General features: G+C 41.3%; 1 protein-coding gene across 1 annotated transcript in view; it reads left to right on the plus strand.

Moving 5' to 3' along the window:
• The window catches only part of hhip (hedgehog interacting protein), a 33,798-nt gene extending 13,049 nt beyond the window's left edge, over positions 1-20,749 (plus strand). The window contains exons 5-13 of the mRNA XM_054604241.1: positions 3,855-4,006; positions 5,399-5,572; positions 6,061-6,204; positions 6,521-6,639; positions 7,803-7,926; positions 9,018-9,163; positions 10,445-10,526; positions 17,769-17,917; positions 18,160-20,749. Coding sequence (XP_054460216.1) covers positions 3,855-4,006; positions 5,399-5,572; positions 6,061-6,204; positions 6,521-6,639; positions 7,803-7,926; positions 9,018-9,163; positions 10,445-10,526; positions 17,769-17,917; positions 18,160-18,356 — 1,287 coding nt within the window. The 3' untranslated portion in view covers positions 18,357-20,749. The remainder of the gene's footprint in view (positions 1-3,854; positions 4,007-5,398; positions 5,573-6,060; positions 6,205-6,520; positions 6,640-7,802; positions 7,927-9,017; positions 9,164-10,444; positions 10,527-17,768; positions 17,918-18,159) is intronic.
• The last annotated feature ends 200 nt before the right edge of the window (positions 20,750-20,949 follow it).

The following is a 20,949-nucleotide window of genomic DNA, read 5'->3' on the forward strand; positions in this document are numbered from 1 at the left end:
ACTTGTTTCTAGCAGCTCTCAGGGCAACCTTTTTTAAGGCGCAACAGTTAAAGCCAAAAACAATACTCTTTGATATATATGTAAATTCTATGGTGTGTAGTGGTATTTGTGGACTTGGATGCTAAGCTTCAGCCTCTGCTCAAACGATGACGCGTTGCATTGCACTGTACTACTTCAGAAAAGACACTTAAGACCAGCACGTGTGATAGTGACAGTAAGTTTTATAAATGCAGACATCTGTGAGCAGCATCCCAAAGCTGACAGTCCACTGACATGTATTAGCCTGCGTAACAGGGGCGAGGGGGGCCTGCAATAAAGTATTTCACTGTTAAAACAAATAAGTCACAGCATGTTATTCTTTCTTTCCCTGCTCCGCTGACAGCTGCTCTGCATTCTCAGCGGCCATCAGAGGCCCAGGGCTGCTCTCATACGGACTCAAATAAGTGGCCTCATCTTCTCTATAACTCAAAATGATCTCACAATTATCCTGAAACAGTGGGATGCCTTCTAGAAAGAGATGTGAACAAATATAGCAGTAACAGTAGGCAAAAAAAAAAAAGAGTCCATTCTATGAACTTTATGGCCCAGTTGATGGATTATATCTTATTCTTGGTTGGTGGCAGGATTAATGCGCATGAAATTGCTGTGAAATTCTCACAGGATTTATGTACAAACAGGTGGAGGAGTTGCCGTGGAGATTTGATTCTCATTGTACTAGGGAAAAGCAGATGATACTACACATTGTCTGTGTGTGAGAGGGAGGTGTGAGCGTAGATGCTGCAGGTACTCTTTGAGTGAAGGGCGTGGACATTGTTTTGCTCCAATCAAGTCATGTGGAATGTCTTTTGGGGGAGGAATGCCCACAAGCCAATGAGGAAGGATCAAAAGGTTCAGGGTAACAATGCATGAGCCAACAGGTGCGTCACTAGGACTCAAAGACAGCTGCCCCTGCAGAATTGGAAGTTGTAGCGTTGTGTGTGTGGTGTGTGTGTGTGTGTGTGTGTGTGTGCTGCCTCCGCCACTCAGAAAGGACCGGCATTCAATGTAATGCACCGTGAGATGGGAGATAACAACCGCTCCTCATCTCTGCACCTCACTTTTCCAGCTTTCTGTGGAGTGACGCCAAAACTTTGACAGTGCCAAAGCCAGAGCCCCAGAGAACAAACTTGGAGGGAAAAGAGGAATGCAGAGGCAGGTGTTTGTGAAAAATGAAGAGATAATACCTCAAGAGAGATTCAATTGGAGCCCCCTGCCTGGCTGTGGAAGAATGATGGCAGTCATAAAAAAACACAAAGATGTTCAAGGGAGAAATGGAGGGAATGTGATTTAAGTCAACACAACAGTCATTTGTACAGTTTGAGGTTTGGAGATGGCAGCCATTATAATCAGCAACATTAACCTCTTTTGTTAGAAAATTATTACATTACATTACATTACAGTCATTTAGCAGACGCTTTTATCCAAAGCGACTTACAGGAAGTATTATGGAGGTAGATTATTATTAAAATGAGGGGTAAGTGCTTCTAATAAAACAAAATCTTTCAGCTTAGCCCTAAATTGTCCCTCATCCTCATCCCTACATATTTGAAGGTGAAAAGTGTATATACCACACAAAAGAGCATGGTATAAAAGTGCACACATTGTACTGTACTGTGACACAAGGCAAACCTCTGCAGCAAAACTGCAAAATCTGATCATTGCTTTTAAACCAACAAAGTAGAATCTGAAACCTCTGGAAAATTCACTTTACAGCTGACAATATGTGAAACCTGCACTTTCTCTAAATTAGCTTGTTTGTATAGGAAATAGATTTTTGAGCGCTGCCAAGACTATCCTGCCTATTGCAGCTCTGTTAGCCGTTATAGCGTAATCAATGTTTAGCACTCTGTCTTCTTTTAATTAATCTATCTCCTTGGATTTACTCTGCAGTGAAAGGCTTTCTAATGCAGTGTTTGTTTCCTTGTGGCCCCGGTGCCAGCTCTGCTGTTCGCCTGCTGCTGAAGGGGCTAGTCATTAGCAAGGGAGCTAATATTTAAGCCCTTTTAACCACCGAGTATCATGGTGGTCCTCCTTTGACTCCGGATCCAGGCCTCTTTGGAAATTGCGGTCTCTGACCAACTCCCTATGATGAGTTTATTTTGGGGATGTGGGTCACTGCATCCCCAAATCCAACACATGGATCCAGTATTTGAGGGTGAGATTGAGAATTTCTCTTCCCAAAATGAAACCTTTTGACATTATTTTGCAAAGTGCAGTCACCTCTGCTCTCACTAACATCCAGCTGTGCAGAGTGCTGAATCCAGGCCCACATAACTCCTTTTTTATTTGACTTCAATGATCTGACGTTTAGTAGTACTCATAAATTTGCTGCGGAGGAACTCTGCCTTTTGCGGCGGAGAGTTATTTGTCAACTTTCACAACATTTCACTTTATATTCAGATTGAAAGAACCCCTGTGGCTTATCATGTGGGTCCCTGTTGTTGCTCATTGCAGCTTCAAGTACATTTCTTTGCAAAGAGTTATCTCTGCTTCATTTACATGTGGCCGGTCTCACTGCTGCGTTTGACTGGGCCGGGTCTAACGCAGTCCAAACAGAACTACAAAATTCAGTACACCAATTTATTATGAGTCTTACTTGACATAGACTACACCTATCCAGAGCCTGACACTTGTGTTTAAGTCAAGATACATTTTTTGACCTGAATTCCATTATTTTACTATTTTGAGAGTGAATACCTTAAGGATGAGACGGCTGTGTTACTTGTTGACATGATACAAGTTTGTTTGCCATGAGTGAGATAACTTCTCTGCATGATGCTCACTTTTCTTTCTTTTTCTTTTTTAAGAATCAAGCTTGTTTTAGAGAGATAAAACCACACAGGGACCACTTTATAAACATTATTCACACCTAAGCCTTGCATTCTGTTCATTCTTTTGTCAAGAAGGAATAGTGAGGGAGAGTACAACCTAAAAAAGGGGCGACCTGGCTAGTCTTGCCGAGGGAATGAAATGCTGTAGCTGATTATTACAGCTAACTATGATGGGAGGACCACCAGGGTAGTGACAACTGATGTAGCTGCCTCCGGGGTGAGACAAAGGTTTACATATTACACAAGCAATTTAGATGTTTTCTAAACATGTTGCCAAGACAGTGGGAGTTGGCAGCTCTTCCCCCCCCCCCCCTCCCTCTCCCCTCAACTCCTCCAAGCCTTGGATTTTGCATGGATTTTGTGTTAACCAGTAAAGAGCGAGGGGACGGGGAGCAAAAAGCACGGACTGAAGCACTCTGCACTTTTGTGCTCTCTATGAACTGTGAGTGAGCTAATAAATTCTTTCAGCCACTCAGCGTAGCATTCACGGATATCCCCCAAAGATTACACACACAAATCACAGCACAATGGAGGCCACCGGGAGGGCCTGGGCGTCGCAGGGGCCCCCCAACCCTGTGGACAGGCGCACATAACCATGCCGCAGAGAGGACTGGGCAAAGGCGGGGGGTTTGTAGAGGAGGTGCAGCTCTACCCAGAGTCAAATGCTTTATAATGGTTGGTAATGGTATATTCAAGGAGGGTGGTGAAGGTGTGAAGTGAAACAGGCGAGGGTAGAAAAAAGAGAGAATAGGAGAATAGCAGGGGTGTGAAAGGGAATGTGATGGATAAATAAAAAAAGGGGGATTAGAGAGGTTGAAGAATTAAAGAGGTGGGGGGGTGGTGGGTGTGCAGGGTTGGCATGTAGTGGTCTTGGTGATGATGAAGATGACCGAGGGGGGTGATTCCGACCCCACAGAGCCGAGCAGAAGCCAAGGAGGGACATAATTAACTGCTGGATCTTTTGTGCTTCTCATCTGACTGCAGGGCGGAGATGAAAGGGGCCTGCTAAGCCTGGCATTCCACCCCAATTACAAGAAGAATGGCAAGCTCTACGTCTCCTACACCACCAACCAAGAGCGCTGGGCCATCGGACCACACGACCACATTCTCCGTGTGGTTGAATACACCGTTTCGAGGTAATGGGAGAAGTGTGTGCCAAATCTACCTTAAATATGGGCCGTTCACTGCCTGAAAGGAAACCAAAACCTCAGCTGCCTCACAGTCTGCACAACATTAAACTGACCTTTTAACTATTGGGGATTCATATAGCGTGGACACACACATTTCTTCATGCAAAGCCTTAGCCCACTTATTTAACCACTGAAAAACACAGGACAGTTTACAATGTGGTCAGTCGTAATTTGTAGCGATGCATGACTATTGGTAAAAATTCCCACAATCTGCTTTTGAGTGCACGCTCTCATTTCACTGCTCTAAAAGTCAAATGGTTCGATTTGTAAAAGTTGGAAGCTTTTTGAATGCAATAAAATGACTAAGAACAGGTTGAAATTGAAACTTATTGGATGTTGTGTAAAAGTTCTGATCACAAAATCCTGAAGGAACACATTTTTTGCCAGAGACCATAGTAACCACAGTAAATACAAAAGCTTCTACAGCACACAGTAATATGGGCGTTCATTTGCAAACACTCTTGTGATGATAGCGATGTGTGCCTTTTGCTGAGCCGGTACCTCACACTCCCTTGACAATGACCTGTAATTTAGACAACAATCTTTTCTCACGAACGTGTTTAAGTGTTACATTTTAATTTGCATAATCACAGTTGTAAGTTTAACTTAATGATCTAATCTTAATTATAGTCTTGGCACGCAGTCTTGGTGACTACAGCGTATAGACCTTAATTTGGGGGTCCAATAGAGAAATGACACTTAAAGTATTTCATGGTAGCTCAAGAGAGTCATTTTTCTTTCTTTGGCAAGCTGCTTTATAAAAATTGCAGGACTACCCAAAATAACACATCATGAAATATTTGTTGCTGATACCCTGAAGCCAAATCCTCACTTTGCACTAGAACTTGTGCAACATTTGAATCCTGTGTTACATCTCCACCCACTGTCTTTGCCTTACTGAGACACTGAATTAGACTTAATGTCTCCACTATTTAAACTCATTTATTTAATGTTAGATATTCTTTCGTACGTCTTGTCAGCATTTCTTATCCATGCCGTGGTATCATTTTACACACAAACACAATTATTCCTCTAAATAATTACAGAGTCATTTTAGGATTTTTTAAATCATGTCTTATGCAGTTTATTTAAAACATTACATTGCATTTCTTCAGTGGCTTTCACCCCAATCAAGAGCCAACCGGTACAAAAGCTACTTACCAAGAACCTTATGCGGTCTAGACTTTTGAATAATTATGAGACTGTGTGGAAGCATGTAGGTTTGAAAATATTGTACAAACTCCTGATATATATTTTGTAATTAGTAGCTTAGCAACCATCATTTTTGCACCCTGTTTCAGAAACCCAGGGACACTGACGTGTTATCACTTTCCTTAGGAAAAACCCGAACCAGGTGGACACCCGGACTGTCCGGATGCTGATGGAAGTGGCAGAGCTGCACAGGAAGCACCTCGGTGGTCAACTTCTGTTCAGCCCTGATGGTCTGTTGCACATCGTCCTGGGAGATGGCATGATCACCTTAGATGATATGGAGGAAATGGATGGGCTCAGGTGAGATCAGACTTCTTATACTACGTTCACACTACAAGCGACACAACAACAGTCAAATTCAATTTGTTGTCTACAAACTGATGACTGACACTTGTTGCTGCATGACGGGCGGTTACGTGCTACAAATCAAAGTTGAGCTGGTCTAAACATTTTTCAACGCTTCAATGTTGCAGCAATGCGTCAACCAATCACACATTTCTAGTTTCAACCTGTTCTGTTTCATCTAAAAAAAAAGGGCCAGAGGCGAGTTCTCAGTGTTATTTAACACAATAACTACGTAAACTAGAGCTTGAGCAACACTTCCATGGCAACCCGCTGACAATGTAGATGGAATACGCTTGGCAGCTTTGATGCTTTTGTCGTTCATAGTGTGTAGGCAATATTAGAATCATACTATAAATGGTCCTGTGCTGGCGTTTGTTCCCCAAAATTGAATCCTTTCTAGCTCCAACAATCGTGAAGGTGTATTTTTTTGTGTTTGAATGCAGTGATTTCACAGGGTCCATCCTGAGGGTAGATGTGGACACAGACAGCTGTACGTCACCTTATTCCATACCGCGGAACAATCCGTACTTCAACAGCACCAACCAGCCACCTGAAATCTTTGCTCATGGATTACATGACCCAGGCAGGTGAGTGAAACATGCGATGAGAAAAACTTCAGTAAAGTCACACTGAAGAACTAAACCGCTGTTCCTGGCTAAAGAGATCCACTCTTCGAAATTGGGCTGCTACTGTATGACTGACTCGAACATTTGCAGCTTTTTGTTCTGTCAAAAATGATTAGCTCACATAGCAATTATCCTAATGTGCTGTTTTATTAATGCTGTTTTTATGAAAGAGTTTTATAAACTCAGACTGTTCTTATGCCAATTTATCACCTTGTATGTGGTAGGGGTCAAGACTTTACCTGAGTCTCCTGTATTCATCCTATATTCTGTTCTGTAGGTGTGCAGTGGATCGGCTTCAGACGGACAATGGGAGTCTCCCGATCATATGTACAGATGCCAGTGGCAAAAATACATCAGCAGGAAGAATACTGGAGATCACTAAGGGGAAAGATTATGGTCAGTTCCAATTTCCATGAGATTTTCTAAAAAAAATTGTGTTTTTTTTGTTTGGTAGCATTACATATAAAGAAAGAAATGAAAATACATTAACCTCTTACATAATCTTTCAGATTTATTCGGCTGAAAATAACATCTGTTTTTACGAATGTCTTTCATTTTGTAAGAACATGGTATTTTGGCAACCCATTCAGAAAACACCCTGTGTTGAGTGCAGAGACAGTGAAGGTTGAATGTGAAAATGATGTGATCTAGAAAGATTCCCCCCCTGTCAAGTGTGGATTTGCCAAGGGAATGTGCGATTGTGTCCACAAATATAATTTAAGGCTGTCAACAACAATATCTGTCTGAATGATGGTTTAGCATTGTTGAAAACACAGCTGAGAGGGGCCTTGCTCCTTTCACATTGAGATAATAATCAATAACAGCAGCAACTTCACAATGCTATCCTTCTTCTCTTCACACAAACAAATAAATGACTGCTGTTTGTTCCAAATTACATGGCTGGTTATCTTTGCCACAGTAAGTTGTTGTTTTGAAAACCCAAATTATTCCCTCTACGTTGATCTCTCACTCCAATTCAAAGTGCCGTTTTTTGCCACAGACCAATCCTCGCTTGGTACCTGATTTAGCCAGTTACCCAAACTCTTAAGTGAGTAGAGTTGGGAAATAAGCACACAAAGTCTTGGATCATACATTTTTAATGACCGCAAACCTTCATTCATGTATCCCTTTGCCAAGACAACTGTAATCCAGAAAACATGCCATATTGCCTCAAAATCACCCTTATTAATAAAAGATGAATGCTTTCTCTTCCAGTTTTGATGAAGCCGTAATAAAGTCTAAGTTGTCTGCCAAGGAAGAAGTCAAATACATTGCTGTCGAATTTAAAATGAGATGCACTCTCTGCTCTTTTTATTTTCATTTAATTGAGTTCCCTAATAGGAACCACACAACCATAATATTTAATAGACTACTGTTAAAATTAAGTAAACATGCTTAATCTTTTTTATTTCAACACAAACTTTATACAAAATGATTATAACATCAAGATGGCGCCGCGGATGGCAGCCTCGGTACTACACTCTCTAGTGCTTTTTCTAGTAACCGGAGTTAAGTCATCAATGCCTAAATCAGACCTTTGCCTCCTTGTCCGTCCCCAGAAAATGAACCTTCTGTCTATGACCTGCAGTCCAGTGGAGGAGCACCACCTGTGGGGGGCTTCATCTACAGAGGCTGCCAGTCTAGAAGACTTTATGGCAGCTATGTGTTTGGAGATAAAAATGGGTAAGAATGAAAAAGGACTGACTTTAGACCATTTTCTCAGCAGACATGGTATGTCAAAGCAGAGGTGTATTTGATAACATTAATGATAGCTGCATTCCACTTAGGGGTGGTATTGTGCATTCTGGCTCAACCACACTTAATGTAACTGAGCCATTGTTCATGTTATCTCAATTTCAGCTGTGCTTTTTCTATTATGACATGTCAAAATATCTGCTGTGAATAAGGTCTATTAAAACAGTGATGATGAACTTGAAATGAAGTTGCTATGTGTTGTGAAATCTAGATTGACTCCATGCACACTTGATGACTAGCTTTATTTTTGTAGACATAGTAGTGGCTTTATCCTATTGGCATTCAAGTGCACTTGATTTACAAGTAATCAGACAAACATCTTCAGCCCTATTGAGATCCACATGACACTTTCTTCTCTCCTCAAACAGAAAATCTGTTCCTTGCATCGGCATGTGCCAAAGTAAACACAAAGTTCCATCCACGTGGGGGAAAACAAGTTTTATGTTACTGTCACCACTTCAGCACGCCCCATCCAGTGTAAATGGAGATAGACATCCTGCTCTGTGCTGTTCACACTTTTCTTTGGTTTGTAATTTATCCTACTCTGCTGATGTCAAACACTGACGCTTGAGTAAACAAAGGAAGTAAATAGCAGGGGGAGAGCACACTATCAGGAGTTGGCACTGTGTTTAAAACAATGTGTGGTCGGTTAATTCTGGGCCTTATTACAATTTGAGGGCATACTGTTGTGGCTAAGTGAAGGCTCCAGCATGATGTTTGTTTTGAAACTAAAAGCTGAGGTCTTAAATTACACCATGTGAGACATGGGGTGGAAAAGGGAAGATGGGTCAATGAACCATGTTACATGAAGTAAAAGTTGTCCCTGTTTCCTGATCTCAACAGAAATGTGCTTAGTATTGCGGCAAATGAATTGCATTGTATTTCTCACTTGTACAACGAGTTATGATTGTGAGAACTGTATATGTCATGTGTAGTACAAAACAGTATCTGGGGGGATAAACCGAAAAAGTAATGATTATAGTAATTCACCTACTCTGTGTGTGTTTGGTTTATCTCAGTAACCTGCGGATCCTCCAGAAATCTACATTGTCAACATCAGCAGGTGGTGAACAGTGGCAGGAGAAAGCTCTGTGTCTGGGCTCAGCTGGCTCCTGTGGCTCCATGCTTGTGGGACACATCCTGGGTTTCGGAGAGGATGAACTGGGTCAGTAGGGCAATGATAAGAAACCTACACAGTTATGCAGATTATCTATCTCTTCTCAGATTCTATTCTAGCTCTCTTTCTCATGTCTCTATTTCTTTGTTTTGTTCTTCCTCCCTACATCCACATTTAGTTACAGTTATGTGTGAACATATTTTCTGAAAATCCCTTGTGGGTTTTACAACATGAACCCTTGAAGGCTTGTTGGCTTCAAATCACGGATGGCAAAACTATGGAAAAACATGGCTTAGAGTCATTTTGTTGTATATTTATCAATGGTGCAAATGTTAACATCACGTTGAAGAATTTTCCAGTTGGTTATTCAAAAATGTGTTTGTAATGTTTTGCACCAACGCGATTGGATGCATAAGAACATGATTAAAAATCTGGAAAAATTGCAACACCTAGCCTAGAAGGAGTAAGGCTCAAATCTACAGGGGAACTATTACCGTTCTTACCTTTATGGCAAATTCCCAACAGGATATTAAAGAGTGCGTACTTCCTTTTGGAATAATTGTAATTTCCATAAGATAGCAAAAAGACCCACTTATGAGCTGGGCCACCTACAATGCAATGTTTTGCATGTGCAGAGAGATGTGTTACTGTTTACCTGGGGGGACTGCAGCGTTAAGATAAGGTAGGGTGAGCTGAGGTGAGCAGACTAATATGATACAGAACATTTTTACCAGCTGGACCCCCACCAGACACACAGAATTAATAACTGTCAGCTCTGGTGTTTCTGATTAGCATGAACACATGATGTGGCTCACTCACACATCCATCAGAAATGTTTGATCACACTTCTTGCCAGGTCTTGGAGTCATTATTTGACGAGGTATTCAAAGATTCCTGCATTTGATCATGATTTGCAAGTAGTGCAAGAATCATGGAGGGGTGGGTGTGTGTCCCAAAGTGTGGGCCCCACACACACATGTTTACAATTTGTCCCCTTATGGAATTTTCTTGTGGGCTTGTTCCTCATTAAATTATCCGCTTGGTTCCCAGTCATGAGTATCCAATTGCCCCGTTAAACTCTTTCTTATAGTCCTTTGGCAAGTGCAGCAATGCAGAAGCTGAAGCCACACTCTTTCTCCTCATCTCCTCATGTCCTCTCCTGTTGTCCTCTTGTCATCGCTTGCTTCCTCTTGTCTCCTCTCCTCATTTTGGCACAGGTATTGCATGTATGTAAGACCGTTTGATTATTGGGACATATGATGCACATTCAAAATCTGTAATGCAAATAGTGCTGACGGCCCGTTTCCATGCGTCTGTTCCTATTTGCAGGTGAAGTCTACATACTGGCAAGCAGTAAAAGCATGGCGCAGTCACACAGCGGGAAACTCTACAAGCTGTTTGACCCGAAAAGGTACATTCAAAATATTTTCTTTATCTCGGGATGGTTTGTTTCAGATTTGGAAAGGGGATTGAGTGAACCGTATTCTTTCAGCCATTGATTGTTTGTAAACTGTTGCGGTATATAGTTTTTTCTCAGTTCAATCAATAAGTCATCCCTCATGTAAACTAATGAAACTCCAGCAAACCAGCCCACCATCCGTAACTCCATGCTGGTTTTGTTTTAAGGTGAAACTACAGCGATTCCACACACAGTATATCATACAAGACACTCATGATACTGACTCTAATGGATCCATCGTTAATCACATTTCACTGCAGTGACGTCTTTTCTTGCTCACTACCTATACATGTCCTCTCCACACACACACACACACACACACACACACACACACACACACACACACACACACACACACACACACACACACACACACACACACACACACACACACACTAAACATATTGCTGTCACCAGAACTTTTGTGCCCTTCAACATGTCATCACATTACCACCTTCCTGAGCCAAAACAAATGCTGAGCACTAAGTGGAGAATAAGCATAGCATTTCAAAATGTTAGTGTAAAGTATTGCTAACAGAAACACTGACTAGCTGGCCCGTGCTTCACATTAGTAACTATTGCCTGCTGGTTATTTTCACAGCATTTGACAGCAGGGTTCATTCTGCTGAGAGTAAGGAAAACACAAAGGCACCTGTTGTCAAGCACAGAGGCTTCTACATATTTTATTTCAACACTCGTAGAAACACTCACACATGTTGATGCATATAACAAAGTGCAACTTTTATTTGTCATTTTGTAGACAAAGCACACACACAACTTAACTTTAAGTGGGGCAATCTGCTTTATTTCTGGGCAGTCTGATGATTCATTAGTTGATGTTAAACATCTTGAATGTGTGGGGAATACTTCATAATTTAAATGTGTGTGTCACTGTGTCATAATCCCAACCATATGCACCACAGTATTAGAAATTATTCTGATAGGGATGGATCTATAAACTACTTTTGCAAAGCCAAGTACATGTGAGAATAATTTGTCACTCAAGACGATAAAATGTGCAGACAGGGCATGAATTCATCCCACAAGATACAGTAGGGATGTATAAGCATATGTGTCTGATATACTACCCTGGCAGCAAGGAAATCACCGCAAACACCAGCAGACTTTGTAATTCAAACCAATTGCATTTTAATTTTCAAGCTCAGTTCCCCACCTCCCCACGTTCTGCCTATCTTCTTATCAGCACTTTTGCAGGAAGTTGATAGAGTGAGAATCTGAAGGGTTAGGCCCATCTGCTCAGGTCAGTGAGTGGGTCGAGTCCAACTTTAAACATACAAGAATGCACAAGTCCCAAATGAAAAACATTTCTTTAGGCTAGGTCCGATTTGATTAGGAGAGGCAGATGAAGTAGGAGAGGCGGACTCAGAGAGAGAGAATTTGCATTTCTCGGAATCACAATAGAAACATATCCGCAGCTGATTATGCCTGGGTGACGACAGTGCCACCCAGGCATTAGCACAATTAATTACACCCCAGATGTTTCAAAGGGTCCCCGGTGGCTCGCTCCTTATTTATGTTTTCTGGCATGACTGCTGCACACATTTCTCCCAAAGAACAATTCTTTCCACCATCAAGTGGACTTGTTTAGTCTGTGTGGACCCTGTGGTGTTGGAGTCTTGACTCCTAATACTCTCTGGCTTCGTTATTATGATCTTGTTACAGCGAGGATGGAGAGGGGGTGACGGGAGGGGGAGAGTAACTGGGGTAGCTAACATGTCTGACCTCAGTGCGTTATCAAGTCTGGTGGTCCTCCCCTTTTTTCTTTTCCATACTGCGAGGACATCTGGACCCTAAAGCCCTCTCATAAAGTGGTTTGTTTTAGAGTATGGTGGTTTTTGTGGTCCAGTATAGCATCTAGCGCTGTGTTTGGGAACATGGAAGGGAAAAAAGGAACTGTTAGGGAGGGCGGCAAAGGCTTACAGGGAAACATCAGCCATAAAATCCTTCAGCAGTGTTTGTGTAAACATGTCCTGGCCAGATGACTTCATTTCTAGGTATTTGTTTGTCAGTTGGAGTGCCCCTCCAATAATAAATAGGCCACCATGCATTTTGAAACATGCAGATATGTGTGTGGTGTGAGAGTGTATGTGGGTGAGAGAAATAGAGAGGCAGAGAGCAAGACAAGGCTTGTTTGTGGTAAAGCAGTTGGATAGAAATATTTCCAATCATATAGTCTCTATATTGTAGCCGTGGCATGCAGTTGAGAGCTCTGAATCTGTAGTAAGTGGACCTTTAAGTTTAGATTTACTTCCCAAAGGTAAAAATGGGCATCTTTTATCGAAGGCAAGGCAAGTTAAATTGTCTAGCAACAAAATGTACATATTAAAAAGGCATCAGACATAAAAGAAAACAAAAACTACGTATAAATGCATATCAAATATGTAAATAATGTCATATCTGATTGAGACAAAACATAATATTGAAGTTGTTTTTTTATTTTTTTTTATTTTGCTTTTCAACAATCTTACTATATTAACCTTAATCATTCAGTAATCTAGCAAAACAAAGGCCCTTAGACAGAAATAATCTTTAGTTTGACTGTGGTTCACTCTGCACATATACTGTACGCAGGTATTCATGGGAAAGTTTGGCTACTTTTACAGTCCCATTGAGTCTGCATTTGATAACGTAAATATTTATACAGTGAGAGCATTATATTTATGCCAGGAACAAATAATGCTAGAAAGAAAAAAATAAACATGCTAACACAGAAAGATATTATGATACAGCAAAAAACCTGTATTTGTTTCAGCCCCTCTGTGTATACTCAATGCGTCATGGGAGTCATATAGAAAAGTTACATGTTTATCATACCATAATTTAAAAAGCACATGTTGCACTCCATCCATGCAGTTGGACAGAATCAGCTCCTCTCTTCCAGTTGGTCCTCTGCAATAGCGTAATTGTAACACGCAGTAGAGAGCCAGACCTCCTGCTGATTTCTGGTGTAAAATGCAATTTGCCTTTCTATTTGTTACAGCCCCCCTCCACAGAGAAGAAGGGAGAGCAGTATTATGAAAGAGCTTTCACACGTTCAGGTTTTGTCAGCTGCAGGCTGGACTGATTGAATTACAGTGAGCAGAGACCTTAAAAAGACACAGCAAACCTCGAATAGGGTCCTGAGACCTCCTTTATGAACTGCATTAGCCATGGAAGTCACAAATCACTGGAGGAATAGGGGAGTGAGACAGCGGGTGCTCGTTTGTGGATATGTTTATCTGTATGTGTGCCTCTCTGTGTTTTTGCGTGTGCGTGCGTGTGCGTGCGTGTGTGTGTGTGTGTGTGTGGAGAGAGATATAAACTGTGTGGGTGGTGCGTACGCGCGAACATGCACATCTGTGAGCCTGTGTGAGCGTGCGGTACGCTAGCTCCCAGCACGCTGCAGAAAAAAAAAAAGCCTTTTCTTTATTTTCCTATCCCTCCTAAATCTTCCTACATCTCTGCTGTGTTCCTCCCCTTGACAAAGCTGCTTGCCAGTCGCACTGAATAGCCCTGGCTCCTACAATACACAGTAAATTTCTTGCACAATTAAAACAAGGAATGAAGCTACAAAAGGAGCCCCCAAACAATGGAGTCGGATGACAAAACAGCAAAAGAGACCACACTGGGCCGTTTGATTAAGCCATTGTTAGGGCACACAATGTACACCACTCCACGGCCCTTTTCTCACATATACCTCATGTCAATCAAACAGGCCTTGCGAGCCAACAAGCTAAACACACACTCACACACACACACACACACACACACACACACACACACACACACACACACACACTGACAAACATAATGATTAAACAGATCAGGAACGAATCTGAGGCAGAGCATTCACACTGCTCTGATGGCGCAGACCTGAATGGATGTCAGTGTTATGATATGTTATGTGTTCATCTTCCCCTGATGTAAGGACAGAGGGGAGGGCATTTTTTAACACAAATCAGTCTACCTGCATTCATCTTCCTTGTTCTTTGCCTTATCTTTACAGCTGTGCACTCATGCCTGAACTAGTATGCCTTGCACACTTTCTACGCTATTTTCATTTAAATGATGACATGATCTGTATTTTCGATGTTGTCATCATCATCATCATCATCTCTCTCTGTCCATGTAACCACCTCATGTGTGAGCACTGTCGCCCTTCTCCCACTCCCTTGCTCTCACACATAACACCACCCCTCCCAAAGTTGATAAATTCCCACAGTGGCTGTTGACCCAGCTGCCTTTGTCAAGTGGCGCTACCAGCAGGTGCTGTTTTCACAGCCACCCTGGCAGTCGTACAGACTGTTTAGTAGCGCTGCTGACCCCTGCCTGCTATTAACAGTGTTAGCTACAGACCCCCCCCCACACACACACACACAATCCTCCAGGGACTCTTACTCTTTCTCTCACTCCCTCTCTTTCTGTTTGCTTCACTCCTTCGCTCTTTTTTTTAACTGCATGCAGCCTGCAACAACAAAAGCCAGCACGGATGGAGTCTGGAGTTGGGTGCTGATGGGAGCATGGGAATCAACTCCCCCCTCGCCCCGCCCTCCCATCATCCAAATTTAAAGCAACTTAAACTCACACAGTCACGGTATTGTCACCGCACAGTGCCATTAGTCAGTGTGTCTGTCAGAACATTTGCAACACATTTTTTAAACAAGAAGTAAACACCAGCACAGTCAAATAAATACAGTTATTACCACACAACTTTGTAATTGCAATCATTTATCTAACAACTGACAGACTTTTATTTCAAGCTGAAACATGTGTCGTCCCACACAGTAATTCTTGTACAATAGGTAAAACAAATATTATATTTCCCCAACTACTGAAGGTCAGAACAGGTGTGACTCAACAAACTCTATAAAAAGATCCCCCCTTCAGATTACTGAGAGCTATATATGTATGTAATACAGGACATTTCAAACATCGCTGATTTCAGATTTTATATACAAAATGGTCACCCTGGTCGTAGGGACTGAACTCCATCTCGTTTTGGTTGCTACTGCTGATTGACCATTTGCTCTCCAGCCATGATTGATGAGGTCTGCTCTACATGGACTAAGCATTACATATATACACACTGACCTCACTACTATTGCTCTTCAGCCCTCATAGCAGCATCAGTCTACAGGAGTCCAGTTACCAAGCCCTTGTGTACGAGTGTATGTCCTTCAGTCACAGCAAATAGTGTAGCCTCATTAGCTTCTTACCTCAGTAGAGCAGAACTGTTTACACGTCCATAGTTCTCCCCTGCCTCTCTTTTACAAATGTATACACAGACAAATGTGTGTGGGCAACAGGCACCAACAGACGCTTTGCATTTGAACGTGATTACACACTGTATTATTTCCAGATTTGTAGAGCGTGATATGAAATAATTCTGTTTCAGCCCATTTGCTGATGTGCGTGTCTGGGTGTTTGTCTTAATATGGAATGATCACAATATGTCTCTTTGGTGTTCAGACTTGACGCATATGGTGTGGAGATGTTTGTGTGTGTGTGTCTTCATTTTCCAAATCATTTTCATACCTTCGAGAGCCCTCTGTTTAACCCGACATGTCTGCGTTGTTTTGTTCTTCAAGTACGGAGAATTTAAGGAAAACAAGTCAAAACAATAAATGCGCCAAACTTGACACGGGTATTGTTCCTGCTGTACAGTTTAAATCCTTCTTAGACAGTTGATTATAAAAATCGACAATATACAGCAAAGCTGCTAACACGTGAATGATATATCATTGGAAAATGTATTGACATATACATATTTAACATGCTAAAGAGGTTAAATACATACTTCTGATTGTACATCATTTCAACAGTGATGTTGCACTTTGGCCACATATCAACAAAGCCTATCATCTGAGATCATAAACACAACATATGATGGCAGATGAGTTAATCCTTCCAGTTGTAACATTCAAAAATAGCTTTACAGTAAACAAATGGCTACAGCTGTCATGATGCATCCAAAAGAAATGTTGGATGTTTAAATAGAACATGTTTCATACAGTACCGCCACGAATCATAGTGTAGTATTACGGTGTACCTCAGCCAATAAGAGTTGGATGAGGGTTTTGTTTTGCCAAGTCCCTGCTCTTTGTTTGTGTCTTAGCAGGCTATTTAAAGAAAAGTAATTCATATTGCATGAAACTGGAGATCTGGATAATAAGATCTGTCTATCTAGTCTCTTCTTTATTCGTAACAGACTCATTTACTATTGTGTGCCTGAAATCAGACATATGAAGAAGGAAACCATCTATTACCACCTCTATCAACCAACCGGTAGACACTGAAAAAGTCCTTTCTGTTTTGGACATTGCCACCCTCCCAATTTATCAAATTTGCACGGCCGCTCAGCTCAAAACAAATACATCACTGATTAGCCGTGTGGTGTAACTGGCCCGAAGTCTGAGAAAGTAGGTAGAATTGAAACAACAAATCTCATGATATCAAATCATCCAAACGTGGAGTTACTGTATAACTGCACACCTTGACAGCACACTTTGATAATACAATAGGACCCTGTTTACAGCTATAATTATGCTCAGAACATACGTTATTATTATTGGATGCATCTGTTGCCAAAAAGAAATTTGAGGCTTTTCAGTGGAGGCGGTACATTGTTCAGGTTGTTTAAAGATTCAAAATTGTAAAGAGTGGCGTGACTCAAGATCAAATATGTCATTGTGTCATAGTTGGATGTAGGCTCAACATTTAACCTGATATAACTAAAGAAGAAGGACTTAACCCTCCAAACTTAGAGGGACAAATGTAAATGTTTTGTAATCCCCCCCATAGTAGACTGCTTGAATGATAACCAACAGTATTTTGGGTGTCAAGTAAAGGAGTTGAGAGTAACTGTTAAATGTCTAAATATTCATTAGATTCTGTTATCATATACACACTATTTGTAGTGTGTATATACAAGCCGAAATATCTCAGTTGGGAGAGTGTTAATGAAATTGTCTTAAAAGCAATATATTGACAAATGATGTTCCCTAAATGGCTCTGATTCAGGGATTGTTTGGTGTCACAATGATATCATATTGTTATCAGGGTGTGTCTTTATTGAAATACATTAATCAGTAGTATAAATGAATGCCTCTCTCTACTTTCTGTTGTTCGTTAGCATCCCATGTGACTCTTGTGTCCACCCCACATATTAACTTTCCCTCCTAACAACTGTTACAGGCCTCATGCCCCGAAGGAGTGCCAGCGTCAGGTGGAGCCTCCAGAGCTGCTGATGACAGCTTGTTCCAGACACTGTAAGAACGGACACTGCACCCCTACTGGCAAGTGCTGCTGCAGCCCCGGCTGGGAGGGACCCTTCTGCAGAGTTGGTGAGTACCTTTTAGTAGATTTGCATCTGCTCCTTTAGAGTTGTATCATCTGGACAAACGTCCATGTGTTGTTACTTCCCAGATGTTCAAACGAGGTCCATTAATGCACAACATGCCTGCCGAAATATTCAAAAACGTATTTGATCTTAAATTCAGAATAAAACAGAGCACCGGTTTCTGTTTCTTCTCATCTTTTCCGACTTAACTTTTGACCACTGTGTTCTCTCTCTCTGTGGCCGTAGCCAAGTGTGAACCAGCCTGTCGCAACGGAGGGGTGTGTATGGAGCCCAACAAGTGCCTGTGTAAGAGCGGCTACTCCGGGGCCCAGTGTGAGAAGAGTGAGCAGGGCATGCCCAACGACCAGGAGAAGGACGGCATACTAGACCACTTCATCGACATGACCTCGTACCTCCTGGACCTGACCAGCTATATCGTATAGGGGTGAGCAGAGGGGGGCTGCTCCTCACTGTCATCCTCAAGTTGACACAAATCTACCTACCACCACCAGCAGACTCTAATGAGGTGTCCTCAATATGGCCTCTTAATCTCCCCCACACCCACACAGGCATGTACACATAAACACACACACACACACACACACACACACACACACACACACACACACACACACACACACACACACACACACACACACACACACACACACACACACACACACAAAGGATCCCCATCAGACTGCTTTTCTTCCTCGTCCTCATCACCATACCAGACTCATCCTCTTTTGCCTATAAGCTACATGCTCTTGAGCACCAGGCCTGGCATCCAAGCCGTGTTCACACTTCGGAGAGACCTGCGGACAGCGGTGGAGATGATTGATAAGCACGGCCAAGTTACGGAAGATCCACTATGACATTTCCTCTCTCGTTCAGAAAATGCTCACTCACGGCTGACTCCACAGGAACAGACCATTTAAACCCAAGACTTTGGATCTCATCAGGGGCTCATCTGTTGCCTTTGAGGCATTTCAGAGGAGACAGTTTATTTTTTCAGGGGTTCTTTTAAGGATTCAGAATTGTAAGGAGCGGTGCGGCTCCAGATCCAATTTATGCTCATGGTCCATTCATAATAAATGTCCACATAAACAGACTTTGAAGGAACACTCTGCACCTCTTAATGAGAGACGATGGTCCCATAGAGCCGGCAGTGCTTTGTGCTGTACTATTCTAAAGGCACTAATACAAGAGAGATGAACCGTGTCGTCTCACTTAAGATGTCGTATTTAGTTTGTGGGCACATTGTCATAAAAAAAGCTATAACAGTATACAGTGTGTATACTTTGTTTTTTTGCAACATTCACTTTCTATCAATGTACAGAATGGATCTACAACCGAGGACCGACACCTACGCAGAAATAGGAACGACTAAGTGAGAACGTTTCGTCAAAACCAGTTTCATACAATCTGAACAGAGTTTTTGGCTCTCATGCACTGTATTCATTTTTTTTTGTTTCATTCACTTTATTATTCAAAATGAATTAAAACATTTATTAAAAGCGCAATGGGAGTAGTTTAACGTTCACACGCACCCACACCACACTATCACAGTAATGATTTAACAAACTCCTTTCATGGCGTCACACACTAAAACTGAACCCGAACTCAAGACTATAAAGGGAAGAGATAGCGCAGTGATGTATATTTCCAATAGAGCTTACCTAAGTACTACTTAGCATTGCAAAAAAAAAAAAAAAAAAAAAAAAAAACTATAGCATTACTATTGTTATCATAGAGGAGGGTTTATTTTTTTAAGCGTAATAATATATGGGAGAGAATGGTGTTTATAGAAAGCAGTTTTACACTAAGCTTGTCAGTTCATGTTCTTGTACTTATACATATGCAATTTTTTCCTCTGTTAAGAAAGACACGCGAGGACAAGTACTTTTTCTACTTTTCATCCCCCCCTTACTGTAAAAGTAATGCATGTCTGTTCCTGCAGAGAGTAATTCGGAGCAGTTGGCTGAGTCCATTGAATTCATGTGGTTTCACTACCACTGTCAGAAATGTGTCTCTGTTGTCAGATGATCAAACGTCCTGTCAGGCCACCAAGTCTTTGTGGAAGCAGTTCACAGTCAGATTAAAGATTAAACTAATGATCTGTCTGATGGAGATAAGGTCGATTGAACTCTAATGAACATCTGACTCCTACTTGTAGTCAGAAAACAGTTGAACACAGACTGGGATGGTCTGGAGCCACATTAATGTGTGATGTCTTTTCAGATGCCAGACAGAAGTTCATACAGACACAGCACACATACATTCTTGCCCATAATGTCTTCAACTATCTTAAAAAGAACTCCACCTTTTGATCTTTTGACATTTTAATTCATAATTGGAGTTTTGGCAGAACCATCAGTCATTGATTTTTATCAGACAAACATTTGTAGTTTTACTCTCTCCCAAACTTTCATTTTGAAAAAACAGTTTCAAAGTATCACGGTTAATTGAAGTTCAGTGTCCGTTAAAGATGTACTTGTTCCTCATCTCCCGCCTCGCTTGTGTATGCTGAAATAAATCAACTACCTGGTCAAATGGAATTCATGCTGTAAAATGGAAAATTATCATTTCTTTTAGCACTTAATGTGAAAGTTGCATTGTAGCTGCTGAGACGGCGTGGTGTGAATAGAATAACCATTTTCATTATTTAAGTAGTTACACAAATAAAATAATTATTTAAGTTCTTCTATGTTGTTTTTACCATTGTACTGTATGTGACAATTGTTTTTGTATTCTGTATTGTAAATAAAACTAGGGATAACTTTGTTTCTCTACAGAAATATCAATATGTCTATTAAAATTTATAGCATGTCTGAAATATTTGTCTCTCTTTGTTTTTGGTAAAATATGGTCAAGTTTAGTTTTCCTAATAATTTCTGATAAATTTTGGAGTTCTTAAAAAAATAGAAACTTCTATGGAAAAAAAGATAATATTCATTCATTCTGTTTTAAGTAAGGCAGTCCTGAAGTAAGGAGTAGCTCACTATTTTAAGAAATGTGCTTTTTTTTTTCTCACAG

This window comes from Anoplopoma fimbria, chromosome 9 (genome assembly GCF_027596085.1).
Source record: "Anoplopoma fimbria isolate UVic2021 breed Golden Eagle Sablefish chromosome 9, Afim_UVic_2022, whole genome shotgun sequence".
In the NCBI taxonomy this organism is placed as follows: domain Eukaryota; kingdom Metazoa; phylum Chordata; class Actinopteri; order Perciformes; family Anoplopomatidae; genus Anoplopoma; species Anoplopoma fimbria.